The following is a 26122-nucleotide window of genomic DNA, read 5'->3' on the forward strand; positions in this document are numbered from 1 at the left end:
TCGCTTTGCAGGACGTCCCTCCCTTCTTCTCTGAGGCGATAGGTCGATCGTGGCGCCAGGCTCGACGTAATTGGCTGAACGCAACGTCAGTATTTTTTTTATAGGACGTGTGCTTCCTGTTTGTTATTGAGAGAAGGAATGCAGCTGCAGCCAAAGCGTAGATAATTGAAAAATACCAGCGTCTCCGCCAAAATGTACTCGTAGAGAAACGTGTACTTTAAGATAATTTTCACCTCCGTTTCGTTGTGGTAATCTAGTCTAATTCTGCCGTAACTCAAGTTTCTAAGGTTCTTGTGCAACTTTTATGTTCACCAGATGGCGTCCATTACCACACACATCTAAAACTACCACAGCCTTTTGTGAACTAGATATCCAACATTATACACTGCTCAAAAAAATAAATGGAACACTTAAACAACACAATGTAACGCCAAGTTAACCACACTTCTGTGAAATCGAACTGTCCACTTAGGCTGTGACAGACGTGACAGAGTCTGGAGACGCCGTGGAGAGCGTTCTGCTGCCTGCAACATCCTCATTGACTTGTTTAAAGGGCATTACATGAAAGTTGGATCAGCCTGTAGTGTGTTTTTCAAATTTTGAGTAGTGCAGCAAAAAACTTTGAGCTTCAAGTATTGTGAAAAATAATAAATTGATAAAAATGCTAAAACAGTTTTACCTCCATTTATTGACACGTGCAGTTGGACAAGGCATGATAATAGCGGTGCTTACTCATTTCTCAGCATCTCTATTGAGTTAACAAAGAAAGCTGGTGTTGGTGTTTGTATTTTGGTAAGTTGTTGTAAAATGGGGCAGGAAAGAGACATTTACCCTGTGGGGGCAGTGAGTGGGGGTAAGTCCAGATGCAGCACAGATGATGCTCGGCTCTCTGTTCCTGTAGTTGTGCAGATTCACAAAGAAGTATTGTCTCGTTAAGCAGAATTATAATCATAATGTAAAGAGTCTGGGTTTTTTAACGCCACAGCCAAAACAACCAAGTCAATAAAAGCAGTTGAGTGTGCAGTTTAATATCATCTGTGTTAGGGCGCCTGCATTGTTTTGTCTAAAACAAATCTGCTCAGAATACAGCGCAGCAGAGGCGCTGAGATGGAATTCACCGTCTTTGAGGAAAGTCTTATACACTGTTCAGAAAATGGTTACAGGTTTTAGAAGTTCATGTCCCAGGTACTGATGGAAAACAAAATCAGTATCCAGTAAAACATGTTGGAACTGAAAAATGTGTTGTTAACAAAAACAACTTAGTTTGTTTATAAACATTTAAAATGTGTAAAAGGTCCCAAACATGGTTTTTTTTAAAAACTAGGCAATAATTTGCATAATTTAACCATTTAGGTGAATTCAATTAGGTCTAGTTTTTAGGTAGGGCCATGCAATCGACAGTTTATTTTTCTTTCACAAGAATGTAAACAGTCTAAATTATAGTCTAAAAGTTGTAATGTAACAGCAAAAAAATATGAAATAAATTTGCAAGTATTTGGTGAAAAGTCAAATAGAAAACATTGTTGAAATGACAAATTATCTAGTTTTTTCCAGATATACATCCATTTAATTTGCTTTCTTATATTTATAATTTCAGAATTCAGATTTTTGACATTTATCTCACTAGTTCACTTATGCTCATCATTTCAACCTGATAATCACATGCTTATCAATATATTCCACTGGAGTTATTTTCAGCTATACTTTTTGTTTACATTTGCAGAGCTTCAACTGTTTCTTTTCAACTTGACATCTGCTCCTGTTCTTCCACATAGGAATGTGTGTATTTGTTTGTAAGGACAAGGTAATATAACGACTTTTCTGAAGAAATTCTGGTTCAGGTCCACGTTAATCCTCTGAGTTTATGAGACAAGTGTAAAAGCCACAGACAGTGCAGCTCTCAGGACTGAGCCGTATTCTGAGTTCTCCCTCTGGTGAGCGTGTCGTCTCTCTATTTCTTTTTGGGGGCGTTGGGTGTGTTGAATTTGAAAAAGATAATGTCCCCGTCATCCACTACGTAGTTCCTGCCCTGCTGTCTGTATTTCCCCGCAGCCTGAGAAACAGATGGTGAACATCAGGAAAAGGTAAATGACAATGTTGGCACTTTTCACTTCTGGCTGTGTGTAAAACAAATGCCCACCTTTGCTGCATTTTCACTGCCTTCCTCTTTGAAGTCGTTGAACTTCATCACCTCAGCCATGATGAAGCCTTTCTCAAAGTCGGTGTGGATCTTCCCTGCAGCCTGAGGAGCTTTGGTTCCTTTCTGTTGAGCCACAGCAGAACCATGTTTACACACCACCTCCTTCAGGACTGAGAAACGAGTACATTTTTCACCAAATTTTCAAAACCCAGCTGCACTCACCCTGACTGTCCATGCTCGCACCTCGTCTGGTCCCGCTGTAAAGAAGTATTCCAGCTGCAGAGCTGCATAGCCTGTCTTTATGATTTTGGTCAAAACACTAAAACAAGCAGAGAAAAAAGTGTGTTGTTTGCAATATTCTGGAGTCTAGTGACAAACAACCATTCACACCTATAGTCAATAGAGTGTCGATCAACCTAATTCTGTTATGAACATGTTTTTAGACTGTAGGAGGAAACTGCAGTCACAGAGAAAACTCACACACACACAGGAGTACATGCAGGCTGCATGACATTGACCGGCGTTCCAAGAAGGTAATCTATCTTAAGAATAATATTTCTCCTTTTTATTATTTTGCTAATATATTTCTCTGAACTGAACTGACGTCTCACCTCTGTGTCTTATGCTCCTCACAGTACTTTTTCCTCTCCTCCTCGTCCTCCATGTCCAGCAGTTTGGACTCCACAGCTCCACTCACTGGGATGACTATAGCACCAGGGTCGTGAACATTGATCCACTCCTTGATTTTTACCAACCTTAAATGGTAAAAAAAAGCATCTGGTGAGCTTTATGTTGACTCAACTTTATCCTTACATGTGATGTGTGTCAAGATTCAAACTCCAGCAGATGCCTACCATTTGTTCTTCTTTCTGATGTAATCTTTTTCTGAGAGGTTCACCAGGTAGATCATTGGCTTGGATGTCAGTAATAAGTGAATGTTCAGCACTTCAATCTGTGGCAAAACGGTCAATTTTTTACACACGTGTCTGAAAAGAATTTGAGTTTTAACACAGGTAATTACTCTGAGGTGGATTTCTGTGTTCTGACCTCTTTGTCGTTCCAGTCGTGGTAAAACCTGACATGTTTCTTCTCCTCCACCACCCAGTTCTTTACCTTCAACATGATGTCCTGAAACCAGAGGAAGTAGGTGAGTGTGTGGACAAAAAAAATCTACCTGAATGCTCCTCTCAGACTGACATTACTTACATATTCAGGTTTCAGTTTTTTATCTCCTCCTCTGACTGCAGTTTTCTCCAGTCTGTCGAGGACAAAGTTGATCTTCTCCTCATCTTTGAGTCTCAGCTCCTCGTGGATGATCTCGATGTCTCTCACTGGGTCGACGTTGCCCTCCACATGGATGATGTCCTCATCATCAAAAGCTCCTACAACATGAGAACACTGGCATCAGACTCCAGGTTGTAACATAGATTTACACACATTTCAAAAACAAACAAAAACTAGGGATACCTAAATGCCAATATTGGTACCACGCCCAATACCTCATTTAAATAACTTAAATAACTTACTTAAACTCAAAAAGATGTGACGATTCAGCAAGCCAATACTCCAACTTCTAAATGAGTAGAAGTCTCAATCAAGAAAACAATCAGTGTTGAAAGTCACTCTATTTACTGATAAAAATGTCAAACTATTTTGAAATGTAAAAAAAAAAGAACATCTTAAAATGATGCCCTTGGTTTTACTAATGTTTATTTAAATTTTCAAATTAAACAAATGAAGTTGGGTACTTTTAACATAAAGACATCACATAAAAATTGTTATTTAAATTTTTAAAAATGCAACAAAACAAGTCTTTGAGGACTGAAATACATGAACTGACACCTAGGACTCCAATTAGCCTCGGCATGAACTGGTAAAGAGTCAAGAGAGTTTCCCTTTTTAACTTCGAGTATTGTGACTGACCCCACTCCCTTCTCCCCGCCCCCGTCAGATGTCCAAACCACACAGCAACAGCTGCTGCGTGCAGCAGTGACAACTTACGTGTCATGTGGAAAATGCCGTCACAGGCACTGATGTGAGAGAGGAAGGCATTTCCAAGACCTTGTCCAGCGTGGGCTCCCTTCACCAGACCAGCAATGTCCACAACATTTAAGAAGGCGGGGACTTTACTGCAGAAATACAGCAAAAAGGAATTTGTCAGTGAGATGCCATGATCGTATCATTCAGGGCCGTTATTGAAAGTTTTAAGAAATTAAACCACATATAGATCAATCTCAGTCAACTGTGTTGGTGAACACAATACTGCTGTACTATAACACATCACTTCAGTGTAAATAATCCCACTCTGAAACGTTGGTAACTTTTCTGCCTGCAAGGCAACTTCTTGTCTTGGAGTCTGAAGTCTTTATACAATGGTGAAAAGCTCACACACAAAGTGTGAAGTGACAGTAGGAATGAGTAAAAACCAAATGCAGACACTGAAGTCTAAAAAATGTTTACTTGAGTGTGCACTGTGGACAAACAGACAGCTGCTATTTAAATGTATGTTATTGATAATAGGTTTGAAGGTTCATTCATTCACACACCTGGCTGGTTTGTGGTACTGGCAGAGGAAATCAAAACGATCATCAGGGACAGGTACTCTACTCTCGTTTGGGTCGATGGTGCAGAATGGGAAGTTCTCTGCAGATGCTTGACTTTTGGTCAAGACGTTAAAGAAAGTGGATTTCCTGTAGTTGACAGAGGGACAGAATAAACCAACGATCGGCCTCAAATCTGTATAACGATCAACAATATTTACAAAACTACGTTTTAGCAAAAACTACGTACCCAACGTTTGGTAATCCAACGATTCCAATCTTGAGAGATGTACCAAATCGTCCGATTAAAGGGGGAGCTGTCGGTGCTTCTGCCTTCTTGGGGGGCATCTGCAAAAGTTAAAACCATTACAGCAATGTCAGTATAACACGCGGCAGCCGTGGTTCTGTGCACAATCACCAGTTTCTCTGCAGCTACTCTAAAAACGTGTCCAGACTCTCCTGTGCTCATTTAAACACAGCATGTTAGCATTAGCTTCAGGTTATCCTGGATCGCGTTAAGCCAGGGCATATTTAACAAAGACAGAGTGTAGTATGCCTTTTCGTTAGATTCGAACAGATGGAGAGTTAATAAACTATATAACATACTGAGCCAGTACCTTTATATGTGTTTTTCGGATTTTAGGTTAGGTGGGGTCCACGTTACTACTATCGCCACACCGGCCGCTCGACTGGAAAGACAAGCTGCTGATCAAAGCGGAAGTGTTTTGTCGTTGCTGTTCTGTGATTGGTCAATGAAAGAAATGGCTAAGGGCAAGTTAGAGGTATGTGAAATACGTCAAACACATTTAAGTTTAAATTCAAACTTACTAACCCACTTTATAACCTTCTCTTTGTATAATGTAATTTTATTAATGCAAGGACATAATAATTTCGTTTTACCCTATTTATCCGTTAGGCCGCAGGGTGTCGCCCTTATGTCAATTACTTTCAAGCATCCGCGTCACACGGATGCTGTTTTTTTTACAGTATAAATGTCTAAATCAAGTTATTTACATTTTTTCTACGACGACTAGTTATAATCGGGGCAAAATTAATTAAAATAAATTAATTTACAATGAATTGATTCAAACGGGTTTCTGTGATTCAGACTGTGACTTAAAACCCTGTGTTTTACGCTGTAATGTTGATTTTTTTTTTTGTCTTTTTGTCATTTCGCGGCATATGCAAGTGTGCAGATCAATCAGATCAACAGAATAAGATAGTTTGACTACGCATTTGCAAGAAAATGTTGGGGAAAATATTTGAAATAAAAATGGGTGACTTCCCGTTTGGTATAGGACATTATTAGAAGGCTATTAATGTTGGGGTTACTACTCAGTTTGAAAATGAAACTCAGACATTTTGAGAAGCCGGTCTTATTGAAATATCCCCGACTGACAGTTGTATGTTTAAGCCAAGTAATTTACTTAATCCAATCTGTCTTTGTACCACTAGAGGGAGCCCGAATAACACCACTTGTAGCGGTGTCGTGGTTTGCGACACACTGCCATAAAGGGTTACTTCAGTATCTGCAGTGGGCCTTTGTGATGTTTTGCATCTCCTCGTAATGTACACTAGGTGGTGTGGTCTACCAAGGTCGCCGTTGAGCCAAAACTCAGCACCTTGGAGAGCAGCGTATAATCTTCTCCTCCAAGTGAGTTCTTGACATACCATAATATTCAGAGATACGACTTACTCATCAGGTTGATTTTTGATGATGTTAATTTGATGAATGATTATTCTTTTAGTACAAAATACACTTGGTCTATGTAATAAAAACTCATTTTAGTATTCTGCTCTTTTTTGCCTCCAAGGACTGTTAATACTGTGCCTAATACAGGCTTTTATAGCTGAGCCGTCGATGACTGTCAACACGCTGACTGACAGAAGCACAGCAGGGCCTCATACACTGCTGTATTCTCTGTTGACCTGTTTACAAGTTTGGCTTGACTGAAATTTTTATGCAGCCATGAATATATGAGTAAAGGCGGCAGAGAGAAGTGCACGCTGCGGAGCATATAAATAGGACAATATCAATAATGAATGCAGAAGAGAAAGGAATGTGTTGCAGCCAGAGTGACACGCTGCCACACACTGTCATATTTATAAACAACAAGTTAAGAGATTCCACTTTTGTGTCCGATGTAAAAAAGTATCGGGGCAGCAACTCTGCTTGACTCCTGGAATTGGGTCTCCTGTATCTGGGCCACATGGCCAGAATTAGAAGTTGTGTGTCACGTCTTCCGTCACTGTTGTAATGAGAGGTGTAAAGTTTGCCAAAGGCGCTCTTGTTGCAGATTAATTCAGGGCCATAGTGGATGGTGGAGTCCTTTAAAACCAACAGAGCAGCATATGTCTAGATTTGAACATCTACTGAAGAGAACTTACCTGGAGACGGCCTGAACTGGACAGAACCTGTGTTTAGGCTAAGATTTAGAACAGATTAAAGTACAAAAATAAAGGAAAATAATACACACAATGTCAGTGAACGTAAACCAAGGACTCTCTCACTCTCCTTAAATCTCCCTAAGCCATTCCAGTGAGTGCTGAGTGAGACGGTGACACCATTCACAACTGATTTAGCTGCTTCTTAAAGCCTTTTTCAACTTATTATAGATCATCTTTTTAGAATTCTCCAATTGTAATCGTCTTAATGCTAACTTTAAGCTTTTATGTTTTAATATATTTCAAATATATTTCCCAAGTTATTAACTAATTTTACTTATTTATATATTTAGTAAACTATTAACTTTCTTTAGCTTATGTTTTTAAATGTTTTATATCTTCAGCTTAATCTGCCCAGTTTCCTCTTTTGTCCCACAGTTTAACTTTTTGCTGCACATCATTGAAAAACCTCATCACTCATTTTCTTTTCATTTGATTCTTAAAGTGAGTTGTCTCCAAGCTTTTTTTGCTTTTCTCCACTTATCTCCACTGCATTCCATTTAAAACCATAAAATTCCTACAAAACTCGTTCTTATAATTTTTATCAAATACAGAAAACAAAATACAAACCAGTAATTTTCCCACTGTGGCACAAATAAATAAGAATGACCAAATTAGGGTCTGCCCCCCCACTTTTTGGAACCACTGCTTAAGAACATATGCATTTTCACTAATAACTTACATTGTATACAGTAAATGTTGCTGTCTGCAATGGTTTCCTTGTAGATAACGTGTCTGACTAATGGAATGTAAATTGTTAGGTACAGTATTGTCTGATGAGGCCTCCACATCAGTTGACTCACTGACTGACTCTCCTCTGAAGGCTGAAGATTGTTGCATGTGTTGAAAACCTTTCTCCTATTTCTAATAAAACCAGGTCCTGCCTGGGACTCACTGCAGCTCATCTCACTGCCAAACCATTAACAGGACGTTATAGTCACTGGGGTGGTGTGGGGGGCAGGTCAGACATTTTTTACAAGCTGAACTATTAACTAATTCAGGACACTGAGTAAATTTCTCTTGACATTTCTGTTTTGGTGCCTTGAGAAAACGACTTTCACAGTTCCACAGCTCCTGAACACAGACTCAATTATCAGTGCAGATGTTCTTATGAAGTGTCTATAATATTCAGAGGAAGAAAACGGGTGAAAGAGAGACAGTGTTGTCTGGAGGTTAACACAGCAGCAGCAGCAGCAGCAGCAGCAGCAGCTTCCAGTGTTTGGTTCTTTGGTCTGTGGCAGTGTAATGACGTGGCGCTGGCACCCCCACGGAGCCTGGAACACTTTGATCCAGTCCCAGTGATGCTTCTCTGTGTCACACAGCGTCATTGGCTGTTAAGTAAGGCAGCTGTCTCATCCATGTGTACACGTGATTTCCATCACTGTTAATGTCCAGTATTCGTGGAGTAAAGTGTTTGATCTGCTGCTGCCAGTGGTACATGTGTGTGTTAATACTTTACTAGCAGTACGTACAGCAGAGGTGTTAAAGATCACGCATATGCAGCAGTAAAACCCTTATGTAATTAAATATGGACGCCACAAGATTTTGATCAATCTGGATGAGAGGCAACTTCAGAACTGCAGCTAAGCATTCAGTAAAAGGGGAAAGGGAAAGAAAATACATCTATCATATGAGCTTATGCTTCAAGCCCTCTATGTGTACTGTATGTGGTGTTAAAGGATTTGGCAAAAATCACCTTTCATTATTTTTTTTTTTAATATACAGGCGAATGGTAAACTCTAGCTGTGATTGTTAAATTACTTTACTCTGACAACAGAGTACTCTGGACACTGACTGGGAATAAATCTGGATTTCCAGAAACGTTGAGCAAACCTTAAGTGAATGATACATTTTTATTCAGTGACAATGGGTTGGTGTGGTGGGGGTCGAGCTGGGGGTCAAGCCATTACATGAAGGACTCTCTTATCTGTGCTTCAGATAGTTCATCATGACATTAGGGGTTTTTGTCCTGCTGCAAAATAAACGAGGCTCCAGTTAGACACCTCCCTGATGGTAGTGCATTATAGATAGAAAACTGCTTGTATTTGCCATTTATCCTGAACAAATTACCAAATCCATCAACTCTAGCCCCAAACTCTACACGTTTACTGTTACCTGCAGCGTTTGTCCTTTGGTTGGATTATTACTCATTATGGCCCATTTGTCATGTGGGGAAGTGAACCAAGAACTGTGCTGCGTTACAGTTTAAATTGGAAAAAAAGACGACAAGAGCATAAAAATATTTCATTTACTCAAAACAAAAAGGTATTTTTAAATGCTCTAGAGTATTTGTTCAACCTGTAGTACTTAACTCATATAGTGCATATACTGTAATAGGCTGCAAATAGCTTTTTACACTCAAACAAACTACAGTACCGTATTACTTAATGTCATTAGGCTTCTACAGTCATTTAGGTAAAGGACTGATGTAAACAGCCAATCAACACAACAGAAGCAAACACATCTACTGTTCCTAATGCTGTACTGCATATTATCTGAATACCAAATATTATTCGCTATCCATACATTTGTAAAGTCTACTGCATGTGTACTCATATAATATATGTGAATTTTACATGTCAAAAACAGACGACTAATTTATAAAAGATACAAATTTGAAAGCTAGTTTTACTACGGAACATAAAACCTAAAATAAATGTATCAAGAGGATAGAAATTAAAATGTGGCACTTGAGCGCCCTCTGCTACATTCATCAGTACACTAAAATGGCAGTATTTTTCGTAAAAAAAACCAACAAAAAGCTTATGTAAAATGTAAGAAGTTTAAAACAGTACCTTAAGAGACAAAGCATAGCTCAGAAATAGCTAAAATCCTGTCAAGATAGCCTCAAACCTTCTTTATGATGTGTCTAGATGTTAGCCTAACTAGCTAGACTTAGCTAGTTAGTTAGGCTAACTTGAAACATGGTTTTCCCTTTAAAAAATTTAAATAAATAGCCTGGAAATTAACAAAAAATACATTCAAAACAATATGATTCTGGGACAAAGATAGACATAAATAATAATAATATAAAATAATCACTGAAATACACATACACACAAGTTTGTGCAACACAGATTTGTGGAAATAAATACAGACTTTTGATGATATTGTAAATCTACCATCACATTTAAAAATGCTATATTTTTAATGTTTAGGTTTGAGGATAAAACCACACTTGACTGTTACAGTATTTTTTGTTGTTTTGTTTGAAGACGCTGGCTTTTTAATTTTTTTTTATGTGCTAAGCTAACTGTAGCAAGATGTAGATTAAGGTTTACTGGATAATAAATACAATATATATAATAACAATATTAATAATAATATCCATCCATCCATCCATTTTCAACCACTTATCCGTTACTGGGTCAGCAGTCGCCACCCAACTCACACTGCCCTGTACCAACCCCCCCCCCACCCTTCCTTCAGGTGGTCAGTCCACTGGAAGGTACCAACCGCCCTAACCAGGATTCGAACCTCGAACTCACCCAGGAGGTGAACCCTGGGGTTCCACACCATTGACAGAGACATTGCCTCGGGGCCAAAGCACCACTTAATAATAATAATTAAATAATAATAGTAATAAAATAATTTCTCCAGTGTCAGTATGATTCTTGTAAATGCTCTGCTTCTTAAAAAGACACAAATTACATAATGTGATGATTAAAACCAATTGTACTACAGACTTCAAAATGTTCTCAACAGTTCTGTAGTACTTACCTACCTTTTTAAAATAAGGTTTCATGTCATTTACCTATTATTTTGCTGAATTATTTAAAAAAAAAATTTAAATTAAAGAGAACGACATGACTATTTATATTCTAGTTAGAATCCTTAAATCTTATGGCACTGTCTTGAATTGGCATCCTACATGTTAAAATGATTTTAAAATATGGCACCTTCTTGTTACCCTTTATCATGGATAACCTAAGCTACAGAGTTAAACTGCATTGTTTCTTATCAACCCATATATATGTGAACTAGTACAGTACAACTGATGTCTTTTACAGAGTGGAGGAGCTTTGTTTGTAGTCCTGGAGAATGACAGCAGCGTACGTCAAGTTGGGAGTGTTGCACAAAATTGATTCGGACATTGGTGAGTTGGAGAAAGGTCTCACTGGAGGACCAGTGCGGTCGCGGAAGGGGGAGGGAGGAGGCATAAGAGCCACAGAATCCCCCATTCCTAATTTGAGCTGGAGAAGCCCCTCCTCCTCATGAATCTGTGAGTTGTTGTACATGTAGCCCTGAAGGAGGCCAAACTGCTCACTGTCCATTCCATCCTCCTCCAAAGGGGAGATGGGTTCCTCGTCGTACGGGTCAAGGTCAGATTCCTGTTGGATGAGGTGAACCTGGGGGTAAACAGGCAGGCCGGTGTTTATGGCCTCAGGCATGCTCATCATATCCCCAAGCACGGGCATGTCATCTTTAAATTTACTCACCACCATCACCTCGTCCTGCAGGTGGCGTTCCATGAGGACGTGTTGTGAGAGAGCGCTGTTTTTCTGCACATGCTCGGGGGTATAAAGCTCTACCACCTCGTCCACATCTGTCATGAGCCCACGTGTGGGTATTTGGCTGTGGGCTATAATGGGAGGGGTGGTGGGGGGGTTGTACCTGACCGGCTCGGTCTCGTCCTCCTCCTCAGCCACATTGTATAAAGTCTTGGTACTGAGGTCGGAGAACTCCAGAGCCGTGTTTTGGTACGTGTTAGTTAAGGGTTTGATGACAGCCATCTGATTGGAACCTGCGTCCTGTCTCTTCACATGCACTGACAGTCTGTGCCATGTATGATCCCCTTTTGGAGGATGTCTTGCACCTGGTTCAGACCATGACACAGACTTTCCATTAGAACTATGAACAAAATAAAAACGGCTGTTACTGCACAGGAACCCAGAAATGTATGGACAAAACACAGAATTTCTGGTTCACGTTTTGATTCAGTTGATGAATAATCGATTTCAAATTATTTTTTTTAGATAACATGTAAAGGCATCTGCAGGGTCGTCATTTGAATTGAAAACTAATTTGTCTATTTTAATGATCTTTTAGGTATAATTTATCATTTTTTAAGTTCTTGGGTTCAAGCCCAGAGGAACCACATATTGTGATATAATGAAAGTATTTCTAATGTCATTGTGGCAATAATAAAGCCTTGTAGAGCTTGGATTTTTATTGATCCGAATCCTGCAGAAACCCTCGGTTCTATACCTGTCATTACATTTATCATCCATCGGCACAAAGAGATGCTCGTTTTCACCCCATCAACAGGTTAAATGTTAAGATGTCTGTGTGGATGGAGTTCTGACCTACATCCATCCATCAGACTCTACACCTGTTGAACCCATGGAAGTGATTACAGTCAGACTTCAGGTTCCCTTCGAGAAGGGACTTTGAGAAAACCAGCATCCCCGAGGAACCGAAGGAGCAAAACTCACAGACTCAATTAACGGACCCACCTGCCGTTGCCAGCGTTCTTCTTTCTCTTGAACATGTTGAGCAGGCTGTTGCTTCGACAGGCTATCTTACCATCTCCAACGTGCATGCGCACGGCATCAGAGGTAGTGAATGCGCTACGGACGTTTCGCTCAGGTTTGGCGATGATGATGTACATCTTCGGTGTGAACATGCAACCCAAAGCCACCGTGACACTTAGACTGACCGAGAAGGACGTGGTGATGATCTTGTAGTTGCTACCAAAGTAGATTGGCACGAATGCAAGCCAGATAATACAGGTGGTGTACATGGTGAAGGCGATGTATTTGGCTTCATTGAAATTGGCAGGAACATTGCGGGTTTTGAAGGCATAATATGTGCAGCTCAGGATGAGCAGGCCGTTGTAGCCCAGAGGAGCCACGACACCGAGGTTACTTGTGTTGCAGATCAGGAAGACTTCTTTAATGCTGGGGTAGGATTTTATTGGTTCCGGCGGTTCCATGATGATGAGCGTGACCTCCAAAGTGAGCTGGACACTAATGAGGATGGAGGCGATCACCACCTGAGCCCAAGCACTCATGAACCTTGGCTTCCTAGTGCAGATCTTCTTCTTGCTGCCTGCCAGAATGCGAGCAATGCGATTGGTTTTGGTCACCAAAGCAGAATAGCACATGGCGGCCGAGAGTCCGACAAGCAGCCGCTGGAGGTAGCAGGAGGCTACAGTGGGACGAGCGATGAGAGTAAAGGGACACAGGTAGCCCAGAAAGATGCCTGCTAGGATGATGTAGCTGAGCTCTCTGCTGGAGGATTTGACCACAGGGGTATCGCGGTACAGGACAAACACAAAGGCAACAAACGATGTGGCCAGGATGCCCAGGCAGGAAAAGACCACCTGGATAATAGACTCTGGGTTGCTCCACTCGAGGTAGTGTAGAGGAATTGGCTCACAGCCTGAAATTGGGGAAAAAAAGAAGTTTAAATACATAGTCATTCCTAGAAAACTTTATTCTGACCAAATATTTGAAGCCTAATATGGCCCATTTCTTGCATTAAGGACACTATCATTCAGCCCACGTATAGGTCCGTTCCTGAGTAGACCAAGCATTGCTGCAGGAAGTCCTACAGTATCGCCAGAAGAAGCCCACATTCAAACACTTATCTGGATGTCTACTCTCATTAACCATATCCTTGAGTTTTTGCACTTTTATACCATGCTTTTCTTCTAGAATCATTATCCTTGTTTATTTCCATTAACACCTCCGTCACTGTTGTTGTCCTATTGGATGATGTTTTAAGAACTTACCAAATGCATTTTATCCAGAGAAGATGCAGCAAGTAAAAAAAGTAGGTTTTTAGCTCAGCTATAAATAAACCCTTTCCTACTGAGCCATGGCCAGGCGGGGCTGTAACCATGGAATGAGGAGGGGCCACTGCAGCAGGACAGGTGTTTTATATTGATTAAAATAGGACTAGCTTTCTACTTCATGTGGACATCACGCCTTTGAATATTTGATGGAGTTCATATGTAGGACACAAAGGGTAATGTGCAGAAGAGTTCAGCAGAATTAGGTTGAAGTCATGCTTTACCTGCTGTGTTTCTTTCTAAAGTGCCTCTACAGGGTTTATAACTTTTTTTTTTCTCTAAAAAGTGTAAGTCATGGAGCACACAGACAGCATGGTGCTCCTGGGAAAGTGTCTTTGAGCAGCATGGAGGCCTTTGAAAGTGGGCCATAGGAGAGTAGTAAGTGAAGTGGGGCCATTTGATGGATAACATGGTGAAGATGATGAATGACTCTCAGATGTCATGGCCAGACCATGAAACTAGGACATAACAAATTTATGGAATAGTGCTGCAGAAATCTGGACAGGAAATTCTCTGCAGCATACAGTCGGTGGAATGAAGGCCAGGAACTCTTAATGTCAAAAAAAACATCAATCATGTGACAGGAACTCCTCCTGTGACCACTGCACGTACACAGGGTTGTCTACAATACACGATAGCATAAAACAAAGAGAGAAGCAGAAACTAAGAGGTTTCTTGTTGTGGACATATTTAAGAGATTAATATCAACAGTTATGCAGATGAAGTGCTAATTTATCATCCCGAAAAGAGATGCTATGGATTTTATCTTGCCTTAAATGCTTTAAATATTTTAAGTTGCAGGTTCAAATGCCTTGTTTATTAACTACAAATAAATTTTATTTCAGAGAAAATGTAGTTGAATTTAACAAATGAAGAAGTCACACCTTCTAATTCTACACTAGGCCACCAGCCCAGTTCACAGGCCTTGCATGTAAATTCGTCCAGAACATATTCGTTGTCCTTGCATGCAGTGCAAATCCAGCAGCAGCTCACTTCTCCCTTCCTGATCACCTGTCCAAAAAAAGCATGCAATTTCAATTTATACAATTTTAAAATGAAAAGGTATATAATTATACAGACTTAAGGCTAAATAAATCTTCAAAAGGGCATATTTTTTAATAGTGACAGCCATTACGTATTTGCTCTAATCTACTATAATTTCATAACAAACTAAAACTATTGACATATTTTCATCATGAATTAATTAAAGACAAAAATATAGTTGTTTGCCTTGATCTCTCCTTTGGAGCAGGGCTCACTGCACACAGAGCGGACCAAGTCACTGCGGTTCATCTGAATTATGTCATCATCAAGACTAAGTATTCCCTCGTGCCAAGAGCCGGCAATGATGTAGTCGTAAACACCAGGCGTCACGCGCTGGAAATTCATAATCTCATACCTGATGGTAGGGATAAAGAAGGTTAATGTCTGCTCAGGTGGAGAAAGTGGAGAAAAGAAAGTTCTCTATTTGTTTTTACCTTCCAGGTGAATCTCCGTTCTCGTCGAACCATATGTCCTCCCCAGAAACACCTGCGAAAGATGTCTTGAGAAGAAATTCCAGCAGATGGCTTCCATCCACAGGCTTCATGGCGTCACACAGCCCCACGTGGCCGGGACAGAGGTACGTGTACATGTCATGCAGCCCGTGGGCCATGGCATAAATGGCGTTGATGACAAAACCCATCTTGCTGTCTTGAACGTAGTTATCCACAAGACTTTCGTAACCTGTTTATGACACGGGAGAGTAGTGAGCCAATCACGTGCATCTGTACCTCAGTTTAATCTTCTTAACGAAGCAGCCTTACAGGTGGAGCGACGTTGCTGCAAGCGCTAGCATGTTATGCAGTCAGGATCTACTGTAACTTGTAGAACTGTCCCCTACAAATATGTCTAGCATTGTGTTACTTATTACAAAGGAGTGATAGGGTGCTCAGAAATGCATCTCTTCATTCAAACAGCAAGTGTTTCTCTGTTGGTTTGAAACTAGAAAATGGTCCCTTTTAAAAATGAGGGTTTAAAGTTTAGTTAGAGGTGCTTTAATACACTGTTCAACTTTATCTTCATTTCTTTAATATATTTCTCCTTGACCCTGAAAATGACTGAAGAAGACAACAAAAAAAGAATCTTTGTTGAAAAGGGACACGAATACAAATACACCCTATCAGTTCAGTGTAATGCAGGGTGGAAGCAGGGAGAGCAGGTTTCTTTAGCTGCCTCTATCTTTTAGCTTGATGTCTTCACTACAACATGCAGTCAACACAAACATTTTTGTTTCCTTTCTGTCTCACTTTATTTTCTACTGTACTAGTTTCTTATTTTGGTAACAACTAGGAAAAGTTGCTTTTAAATCTGAAAACTATTTGTATGAACACAACGGACATGAATTTATGTGTTGCCATTTTTTGTACTTAACTTCAAAAAGAGACAAGTACTTGAATATAAATGCTGCTTTTGCCCTTTACATGGCTTTTAGCAAATGACGCTCTAATATTTCTCAATAAAAATGTTCACGACTGATAGAAGAAGTCCAGAGCTACGGTCCCCACAAACACAGTTGTCCCTGAGGTGTGCTGTGTTAATGATGACCTGGGACCAAGAGCTAGAAGTGTGTGTAAAGGTCAGACAGACTGAGTTTCAGAGCCAAAGGTTTCAAATTTGAAGTAGTATTGTCGACAAACATAGCCATGCCCTACAGGTAAATATCGGTACTGCAACCGAGGCTGTGAATTAAAAAAATTAGAATGGGTATCCTTCTTGTTATACACTTTTTGGGTTGAGTGGTTGAGATAAGACTAGATACCAGATCGAAGACATTAAACCACAAGTATATTGCAGTTGCTCCCAGTGACGCACGGGTTCTTTGAAATTGTAATTTCAATTAGCTCACAGTCTCTATAATTACTAAGTACTGTAACTGAATGTGGCACTAGGTTGAATTGATAATATACAAACCAACAAAAGAACAGGAACAGTTCAGCTCTGTTCTCACCCTGTTCCCCATAGAAGCTGCTGGCGATGACCTAGTTTAATGGATCCTTTCGTTTGCAACTCTCACTTGCCAGACTGTATTTACTGTCTATATTTTGACCATGATGATGCAATGACGTCATAATAACAGCATGCAGAGCAGAGGACCTACAGTGGTGGGCTGCATAATCACTAAACATTCTCTGTATGATTACACTGTCATAGTGAAAGAATGGACATGGATTTTTAAAAGCAAAGTATGTTTGCTGTTATTCTCTGTCTACATGCAACTACAGCTGGATCAGCCAGTCAGAGTCGTATTCAAATGTTATTGGGCTGTTTTACACAACTGCCTTAAAGCTAAATCAATGGAATAAATGTAGATTAAAATGAAGGTGTTTTTAATAAAACATAAAATAAAAAAAACACCCCAATAGCTTCATATATTAGAGGTTGACTGAGATCAACAACAACAATGATTATGTTAATAAAAACCTTAAAACGTCATGGTAGGGCTGTCAAACAATTATAATTTTTGATCTGATTATTGACTGATTATAAGACAAATAAAATGTTTATAATCCTGGAATTATAAAAAAAAGGAAAGATATCAAGAAATATGCGTAAAACTATAACATAAAACTTAGCTTCAAAGTGTTGGTTTGTTTTAGTCATTACGTTTCATCTTGACTTTGGCTTGTAGTGTTGGTTTGTTTTAGTCATTACGTTGCATCTTGACTTTGGCTTGTAGAATGCATGGAAAGTTACTTCTAAAACTACGTTGAAGTCCTCAACAATAATAATCAGTCTACTGTCCCCTCCAATCAGTTTGTCAGTTGTCTCAGTCAGACTGTCAGTTGTAGGTGAAGTTACTACCCTGGGCTCAGTGCAGCTAGTGTAATACCAGTCGCACAATAGTTTGAAGTTGTAGACCCCGCTAATGCATACCAGACATTGAGACGGTATTTCAAGCTCAAAACATTTTTTTTTTTTGCAGTGTGTGCAAATAACAGCATGCTAATCGACTCTGTATTAGAGCAATGAGCAAGTGAGCATGTTGATGGATGGTGCGCATTTAAAATTCAAATGTTAAAATGCATCTAAAAATTGAAATCAGATTATTTTTACACAGACTATTTTATGCAATTAACCTGTTCATTTTGACAGCCCTAGTAATGCAATGTAACCTTAATATCAGTTGACCTCTATGTATATTGCCAAACCGTTGCTCATTATGGTTCTGTAAAAAGTAAAAGTCACTCACCATCCTTAAGTTCTACATAATAAATAAATAAATAAAAACATAAATCACACATTTTTAAAAAGAACATTACAACATTCAATTCTCCAACAGCGTTTCCATGTGGGTCTCCACATGAGAATTGGTTTTGACTGGACAATATGTATGTGGGCTCTACGTGTGGCTCTGTGTCCTCATATAGAACTGGGAGGTTAAATTCATATTGAAAATTCAAAAAAGGCCCAGATGGAAGCTGTCAACAACATACGGTGTATATTAAAAATGGACATGGCCACACAGTTTAAACACTGCCTGGGAGATCAAGCAGAGATTCTCTACTTCTGTCTGATGTAGCTCCATTAACTCCTTATAGAGTTACATCAGCAGCCAGTGAAGAAAGCAAACTCTTACTTATTTACTCCTATTTTGGTAGCAATAAAAATGAGATGGCTACATCCATTTCTGATATATAGTCTATGACACTTTTTCACTCATTTTCACACACACTTGCCTGATGAACAAATGCAGTTTGGGTTATAAATACAATAAAATGAGTCTTAATCTTGTATAATTATAAATATGTTATTAAAAAGAAGCTTGGTTATATAAATCATTCAATTTAAAAAAAACATTAGAATTCTGCAAAGTAAAATAAATAAATAAAAGAACAACATAAAGTAAATGCAGTGACAAAAATAAAACTACTGAAGAGGTTTAACAGCTGATAACTGAAAAGTATGGATTCTATGTTTTCAGCATGCATCCTTTTATATTTACGTTTGTTATTGTTAAATAATATATATATACATTCAAAACATGGTGAAAAACAGGGAGAACTTTGACAGTATATTTCCAGACTGAAAACGTAAATATAGGTATTACGTATGTGGAAAAATTGCAAATGAACAGTAATTAAAAGTATGTTTTTTGAAACATGCTTGTTGAGCATTGTTTCTAAAGCTTTCTAACACATTTGCTTTAGCCTTGGTCTAATTTACCTAGTTCATCATCGTCTGTAAGGTCAAGTATCACAGAAATAAATGTGAAAAAACTGTGTTATTATTAGACTGACTAAGAGAGAATTGTACCCTGTGGCATTCGTATTCATTATTTAAAAGTGTGTTCCACTTTATTGGCTATTTGACTTGGTCTTTTGGGTATTGCACAAATCAGAACGGGTCAACAAGACAAGCTGATGTGCAAACTGCTGGTGGAAAAAAAAGGTTAACCCAGACTGACATTAAAACCGCCTGAAGGGAGTTTAGTTACCTGAGCAGTTCCGTGCATAATTCAGGTTCTCTTGTGGGTGTCCAGGTAGACGGCATTGGAACCGGTACTGCCAGAACTCAGGGAACCACGGGTTGCGGACGTTGGTGCTGAGCTTCAGTTTCAGGAAGTATTCGTCAAAGGAGGAGACTTCCTCTGACTGCAGCTTCACGGTGATGCCGCCAACAGCCTCCTGCTCATATCCTTCGACCACCTCCACACGGTCAGCCCAGCCATCACTAAAAGATATATATTAACAACCTCAGAAAGAGCTAGACATGGAACAATTAAATGGTAGCCCAGAATGACTTTTTGCTATAAGTGATCTTTTTTCCCAAATGAATCTTATAAAAAAAAGGCCAAAATATGCTAAAATTGTAGTTAAACTTGGTTAAACAGCTAAAGAACTGAGAGAAAAGTAAAAATACTATATAAAAATAAATATGAGTTAACCTTAGAAGCTTAGATGTAGCCATAGTAATGGAATCAAAGATCTGAATATGAATGAAATATGAACAAGGTTTAGTCTAAAAGCCTTTAAGTCAATTTAAACTCAGCAATACCATACATGGGAGACCAAATATTTAAATATAATATGTAATATATATATTTAAAGGAGAAACAACATGGACCAAATTAGACACAATGAAGCTGAAAGATATCTAAAAACGAACCCTAAAACAACTCAATTATCAAAAATATAGTAAGACCCTTGACGGCTAAAGTTTCAGAGCCAAAAACCCTGTTAAGAAATATAAACATAACAATCCATGCTACCTGAATGCCAAAAAACTTGCCTTTTATGGATTTGTTCGTAAAATGACATTAAAAAATTAAATAGACCATTGACCAAGGTCGAAAAAGTGAATCATGATTCTAAAATAAGTCTCAGATTTATTCCATATTTCGTACAGTATGGAGCTCCTGTTCTATGACATTCTGACTGCACCAAATATCTGCCTGCAGCCGCCTATCACCAGCTCTGACTGAATCCATCTTCCCTTTTGTTTCCCTGACTTTCAGCCTCTCTGCTGAGAGGGAGAAGGGGGCTGGGTGGGTGGAGGATTCTCACTGTACTTGCTGGAAGAGAAGGGGAGGGAAAAAAAAAAGAAAGACTTCAATCGCATCTCCAGTGAGAATTAACAGATCAGTAGCAGACAATCTGCCCAGGACTGAAAGCCTCCTCTGTCCTTATGTGCTGTTCAACTCTAAAACATTCAGTGTGATTTCACTGCTATCCTCGTAGTTTTATATACTATTAAAAATATGGTTTTACATATTTTTAGATATACTTTTAAAAACCCTTCATTTAATCCAATGGCAAAACAACCTGCACCAAGCGTAGATACAATTTTGGACTGTTGGTCAGAATACTGTAGAGCAGGAAGAGTGTTAGCTTCAGTTGATTAGTTATATTGACAGCCCACTCTATGTGGACAACAAGGCCTACAGTATGAATCATAGCTGTATTTTAACCTTTTTCAATCAACACTAGGACAAAAATATTCACAACCTTCACACTTCGAATTCACCAAATGGAGCCAACAGCACATTTGGCTTGGCAGACGCTTAAAAAAACCCCCAAAAAACCAGACCAACAGTACACTGTTTAGTGTAACACAGTCAACAGCACCTGACCATCTGCTTCTCAGCGTCACACTCCAGCCCTGCAGTCTGGCTGCCAAAAACTCTATAACTATTGTTACACCTACACAAATGTGTTGTGTACTGCTTTTACTGATTCAGCTGTGTGAATTCAAAAACCTTCTGAAATTTAAAACACAGTCTAAGTTGCAGGTCGCACAGGATTATCATTTATAGAACAGTCTAGACAATGCTTCAACCAGGAATATTGAATTTGAACTTTATAAATAAAACAATAAAATAACTAAAAAAAAAAAATTATATATATATATATTAATTATATATTATTATTATTATATTAAGCAAAACTGGAATTAGAGAATTTTGCAATATGGATAAGATTTGACACCTATCTAATAAACATTAACATAGACTCTCTACTATAGACTTTTATATTAAGACAACCAGACTTTAAGCTCTGGTGGTCTATTGAGTTTGACATATGTGCTGTGAATAGTAAAAACAGGGCCCAAGGAGTAGATGACAACTTACTAGTAGATCTCAGAGTACTGATAGACCATGAGTAATTAAAATAAAATAAAAATGTAAATATAATTTTTATATATAGTGCGAGTTCAATTTAAATATACCATTTCCTCTTATACTATTTGAAGTGTCTTCACCTCTCCTTGTCCTCCATAATAATTCAGCTTCTTATTATTTCACAATTAATTTACTACAGCTTGTCTTTCATTGTCCCTTTAGGTCTTAGGAAACACCCATAGTACGACTGGTGATGAGTTGACAGTCCACAAAGAAGACGCGTGAGGTGTAAGTGCTGATATGAGCTTTGATGTTCACTCACTGTCCCAGCTTATGCTGCAGGTCCTGTCCCACTTTAGGCCAGCCTGCCTGTGATCTGACACAGAGAGGCAGGACTGACTGTGTGAATACATTATTCATCACAATCCTGACCTAAAGCATCTTTTCCTGCTTTCACAGGAAAAGGAATATTGTGGTTCAATATGAACTTCAAACCACTTTTAATCCTGAGGGAAGCTAAATTTAGTAACAGTAGGACGTCATGAGCGTTCTCCTAGTTTCTGTACAGAACCATTAAAATACCAGTGACATACTCTGTTGATAAAGAATATTCTGAAGGAGCCAGTGGTGATGTTACTGGTCAAACAGACCAGAAGATCACCATTTTAAAAATGTCCCCAGAAAAAATGAGGTTGAAGAAAAACGTTTTTTAAAGCAGTTTTTGTAAAGACATGAAAACCGTTATAAGTGTTTATGTCACAGGTTGACATCTGTGAATAAATTCAAACCAAAGTTTGTACTAAACATCTTTAGTGAATCTCAGCCTTAGTGCTGAAGTTCTAGGATCGTCAATTCAAAGAAGAAGAAGAGGAAGTAGCGCAGCTGAGAAAAACTGACATTGCTGAATATGATGACATTTCCTTCAGTAAACAGAGGATTTTTATTGTTGTTTTTTTCAGCCTGCATATGAAGAAAATGAAAATGACAGACCCTGTTACTGAACAAACCTGCCAATTAGGAGAAACTCTCCAGCTACTCCAAGTCGTCTCATGGCCATGAGCAGTCCTCGGACTGTCATGCCTTCACAGAAGCAGACAACAACACGAGCCTTTGGCAGACGCTCCCTCAGCTTCCTCAGCATCCTGTCAAAGTGCTTCTCGCCAGCATTGCTGTAGATCTTGTCAGAAAGAGCGATACAGATGCCTTCCTGCGAGGCCAGCTCTTTGAACACTTCCATCCCGCTCTCTCCATAGTTACCTGAAAGATGAGAGGAACTGTCAGAGGATTGGATTTTTAGTTGACTCCCTCCACAGAAAGTCTGCATTTTCACACGTTAACATTAAGTGGTCCATTATGTCCCCACATGTCTTTTTATGGAATCAAGAGCAGCACAACTGGAGCACCAGGGCTGAAGGTGACCTCACTGAGTTGGCTAAGGACTTAGGGAGCACAAGCATGTTAGGTTTTTATTAGATTTATTTTCTTTAATTTGTTATTACATAGTTTTCTGTTTCTGTTAAATAAAAAAAGATAAGAATTTAGCAGCACAACACTTTTCATTGGTTCAGTTCAAGTCAGAAAGCTGTTTGCCTTGCGAGATATACAGTTGCATTTTAAGATCCCTGTTCCAAATACATGCACTACTCAAAACACTAAAACCACAATACTATAACTCAAATACTTCAAGTACTAATTCATTGAAGCTTTTTACATAAGGATCAAGTATTTTTGGATCAGTTACCAATAAACCCCTGAAGACCTGTGCATACATTTTTTGTTTGTTGCAGAGCCATCAGCATGGTTACCAATCTTCACAGAGTTTTCAACATTCAAGTTTGTTGTCTTACCCTCTGTGTGCACTGCAGACACATATGTCCAGTTGTATCGCTTGACGATGTCCAGCAGAGCCCTGGCCTGAAGAGTATCTGAAGGAACCACCCTGAGGAAGTACTTGAACAAAGTCTTGTCGCTCAGGTCGATACTGGTGGCAGAATAGGCAATCTGTGGAATGTTAAACAACTGCAGAAGGTTTTGGACTTGAATAGCAACAGAGCTGGAACCTGGGCCGATGACCCCCGCGATAGGTTTCTTGTTCTGTGGCGGCTCGCTGGAGGGAGACCCCTCAATGCACCACTTGGAACCTTCCTTATCGTCCCGCAAGGAGATGAGCGAATCTCTTATGAACTCTATGCTCTGCTCCAGAGCCACTGATGAATGCCAGCAGGAGTCTCTGATCTCACAACCCAAGGTGATGTTGGGTAACAAATTGGGGTCGGAATTAATCCGATCCAGAGTGTGGAACATGGCCTCCACTCTCTGGATGCCGTACTGCTCGCGGACTTCCCCACATTTCCTCTCTGCTACCTTTTCAGCAGAGGGTTGGTGGTGAACAGAAAAGAGGGCACCTATGATGATGTCGCCATCCATCCTGGCCACCAGGCGGGAGGCAGAACTGGGCACCACTGACCTCTCATACTTTCCTTTGGACAATACAAATGCCTCAAACAGCAAAATAGGCAAATACAAAAAGGCAGTCAGGTAAATCATAGTTGACATTTTGCCACAGGAGCTGAATGTAGAATCATGTCCGTCTGTCCATAATGGTGGTCCATTAATCCTTTTCTTGGTCAAATGGCAAATACCTCGGCTGCTTCTTCTCTAGTATGTCACCCTGTATATGGGACAAAGACCATTAATCATATATATTATATTTAAAACACTTTTTGGGTCAGCAATGATCCAAACATTAGAAGAGTATAACCACCAAGAAACTTGAATCAAAAATAGATTTTTTCACTTTGTTAAATTTTCTCTCCTAATACAATTCACATAATACAAGCCCAAAGTAAAGCATAGTGAAAAATACATTAAGACTGAATCAGAACATTCAGTGTTAACAGCTTTAAAGGCAAAATATAAAAACACAAAGTTTCAGAACCTTGGACAGCTCTAGTTCCTCTGTTCCAACATACGTCTGTTTCTTCAAGTTTTACCCTCAAGTAAATGTGTGCTTGTGTACACACACACACACTCACACACTGTGACTGTGCTTTTTGTGGACAGATGTTTTCAAAGGTGACACAAGCTCTTTATTCTCAGGTCTGCAACCCGTGTCATTTGCATGTCTACTGTATAATACATCATCCCCAACACGCACATGCATCCTAATTAGAAATAATCAGACACAGGCACAAGCTGGAGAGTGCTACAAAAGAGCGTTGCAATGCAGATTTTCTTTCTGCCAAATCACTGCCTTCAGTTCAGTGACTGACATGATTTCACTTACCTGCAGCAGACAGTTGGGGACATCGCAAGTCAAGAGTCTCTTTAGAACTCCAGCAGCTCCTATGCTGTGAAATCACAGTCTCTCTCGCTTTCACTCTCTCTCGCTCTATCTCTCGCTCGCTCGCTCTCTCACACTGCCTCTATCTCTCTTGCATTTTCTGTCTGCTTCTCCTCCTGCATCTTAAAAACAGGTCACATGCACTGCAGTGTCCCTGTTTTGAAACCACAGTCACACACTTACTTGTAGACACCTAAACTAGGAAGACAAAATAGAAGTACAAACACTTTAATTTATACTAATATGTACTCTATTACTACTTCTACTCTACCTACCACTATTACCACTACTACACATGCTATATATTGATACTATTTCTAATAACATGACTATTGTCTACAAGGGAGGGACAAAAGGAAAGAAAATGAAAAAAGGAACACTAACACTGAAAACCTATGACACCAAAATAAATGAATTGAATTATTGTATGTTCATATGCTTTATAATTTAAATGTATATTCCAACAATATGTAAAACATGTTCAGTGATTAATCACATTGCATCATTTAAGACCCCAGAAAATGTGATGCATGTTTATTGCTGCAGTCACATTTCAGAACCTCATGCCACCCTGTGGCTGATATATATTACTTCAATACTTTTCTACAAAAGCTTATGTTTTCATGATTTTTAAAACTGACATATATATATTTCTGAAGGCAAGGTTGTGTTTTTTTAATGTTTTTTTTAAATGAATTGCTAACATTTAGCTGCTTCTGGTCTTGCTTTCAGTTTAATCTTACTATCCACTACTATCTAGTTTCATTTTCTTCATATCTATCTATCTATTTATTTTATACACTGTTAGCTTATTTGAAACTATCTGGGCCAATAGAATACAATACAAGGTTGATTATCAGTCGTTTTTCTTACTGTCACTTAAAACGTTTATTTTTATTTTTTTATTAAGCTTTTTGCTTAATGTGTTGATTAAAATGTCCCATTTCTTCTATCAAACCTTTTGAAGACTTTACCTTTTTATACCTATATATTTCTTGGGTATCTTTAGGTATTGATAAGCTAACTTAAATGTTGTTTCTGTTATTTGACTAGATCAAAATAACTAAATTCCCCTGCTATAATTGTTCTATAAACTATTATGTGTTAAATATCAGTCAGTTACCTAGAGTAAGAAAAATAAAAATAACTATTATGTGCTAAAATGTCAGGCAGTTACCTAGAGTAAGAAAAATAACGACTAACTGTGTCTTACCAGTAGTTGGCAACAGAATAATTTTGTAAAATTGTATAAATTCAA

General features: G+C 38.9%; 2 protein-coding genes and 1 long non-coding RNA gene across 3 annotated transcripts; 1 reads left to right on the forward strand and 2 right to left on the reverse strand.

Annotated features, from left to right (window-relative positions):
• Positions 1 to 670: 670 nt before the first annotated feature.
• On the reverse strand, positions 671 to 5441 carry LOC103380253 (obg-like ATPase 1). Its single transcript, XM_008312117.3, has 11 exons — positions 5298 to 5441; positions 4931 to 5028; positions 4687 to 4830; positions 4142 to 4269; positions 3347 to 3522; positions 3188 to 3268; positions 2995 to 3092; positions 2752 to 2895; positions 2363 to 2459; positions 2141 to 2263; positions 671 to 2053 (listed from the first exon to the last, which is right to left on the reverse strand). The coding sequence occupies exons 2-11, from the start codon at positions 5026 to 5028 to the stop codon at positions 1952 to 1954; spliced, it is 1191 nt and encodes a 396-aa protein (XP_008310339.1). The 5' UTR covers positions 5298 to 5441; the 3' UTR covers positions 671 to 1951.
• Positions 5442 to 10705: 5264 nt separating this feature from the next.
• On the reverse strand, positions 10706 to 25762 carry LOC103380242 (metabotropic glutamate receptor 1-like). The gene is made up of 9 exons (XM_008312105.3): positions 24808 to 25762; positions 23369 to 24192; positions 22529 to 22778; positions 19398 to 19633; positions 15400 to 15646; positions 15152 to 15320; positions 14806 to 14932; positions 12582 to 13509; positions 10706 to 11976 (listed from the first exon to the last, which is right to left on the reverse strand). Exons 2-9 carry the CDS (start codon positions 24075 to 24077, stop codon positions 11130 to 11132), a joined length of 3513 nt encoding a protein of 1170 aa, XP_008310327.1. The 5' UTR covers positions 24078 to 24192; positions 24808 to 25762; the 3' UTR covers positions 10706 to 11129.
• LOC112488035 (uncharacterized) lies at positions 19494 to 22571 on the forward strand. Its single transcript, XR_003051701.1, has 3 exons — positions 19494 to 19617; positions 21744 to 21809; positions 22481 to 22571. It is a non-coding gene; the product is annotated as an uncharacterized LOC112488035 (long non-coding RNA).
• Positions 25763 to 26122: the final 360 nt, after the last annotated feature.

The sequence above is a fragment of the Cynoglossus semilaevis genome, chromosome 1 (assembly GCF_000523025.1).
Source record: "Cynoglossus semilaevis isolate Cse_v1.0 chromosome 1, Cse_v1.0, whole genome shotgun sequence".
Lineage (NCBI taxonomy): Eukaryota > Metazoa > Chordata > Actinopteri > Pleuronectiformes > Cynoglossidae > Cynoglossus > Cynoglossus semilaevis.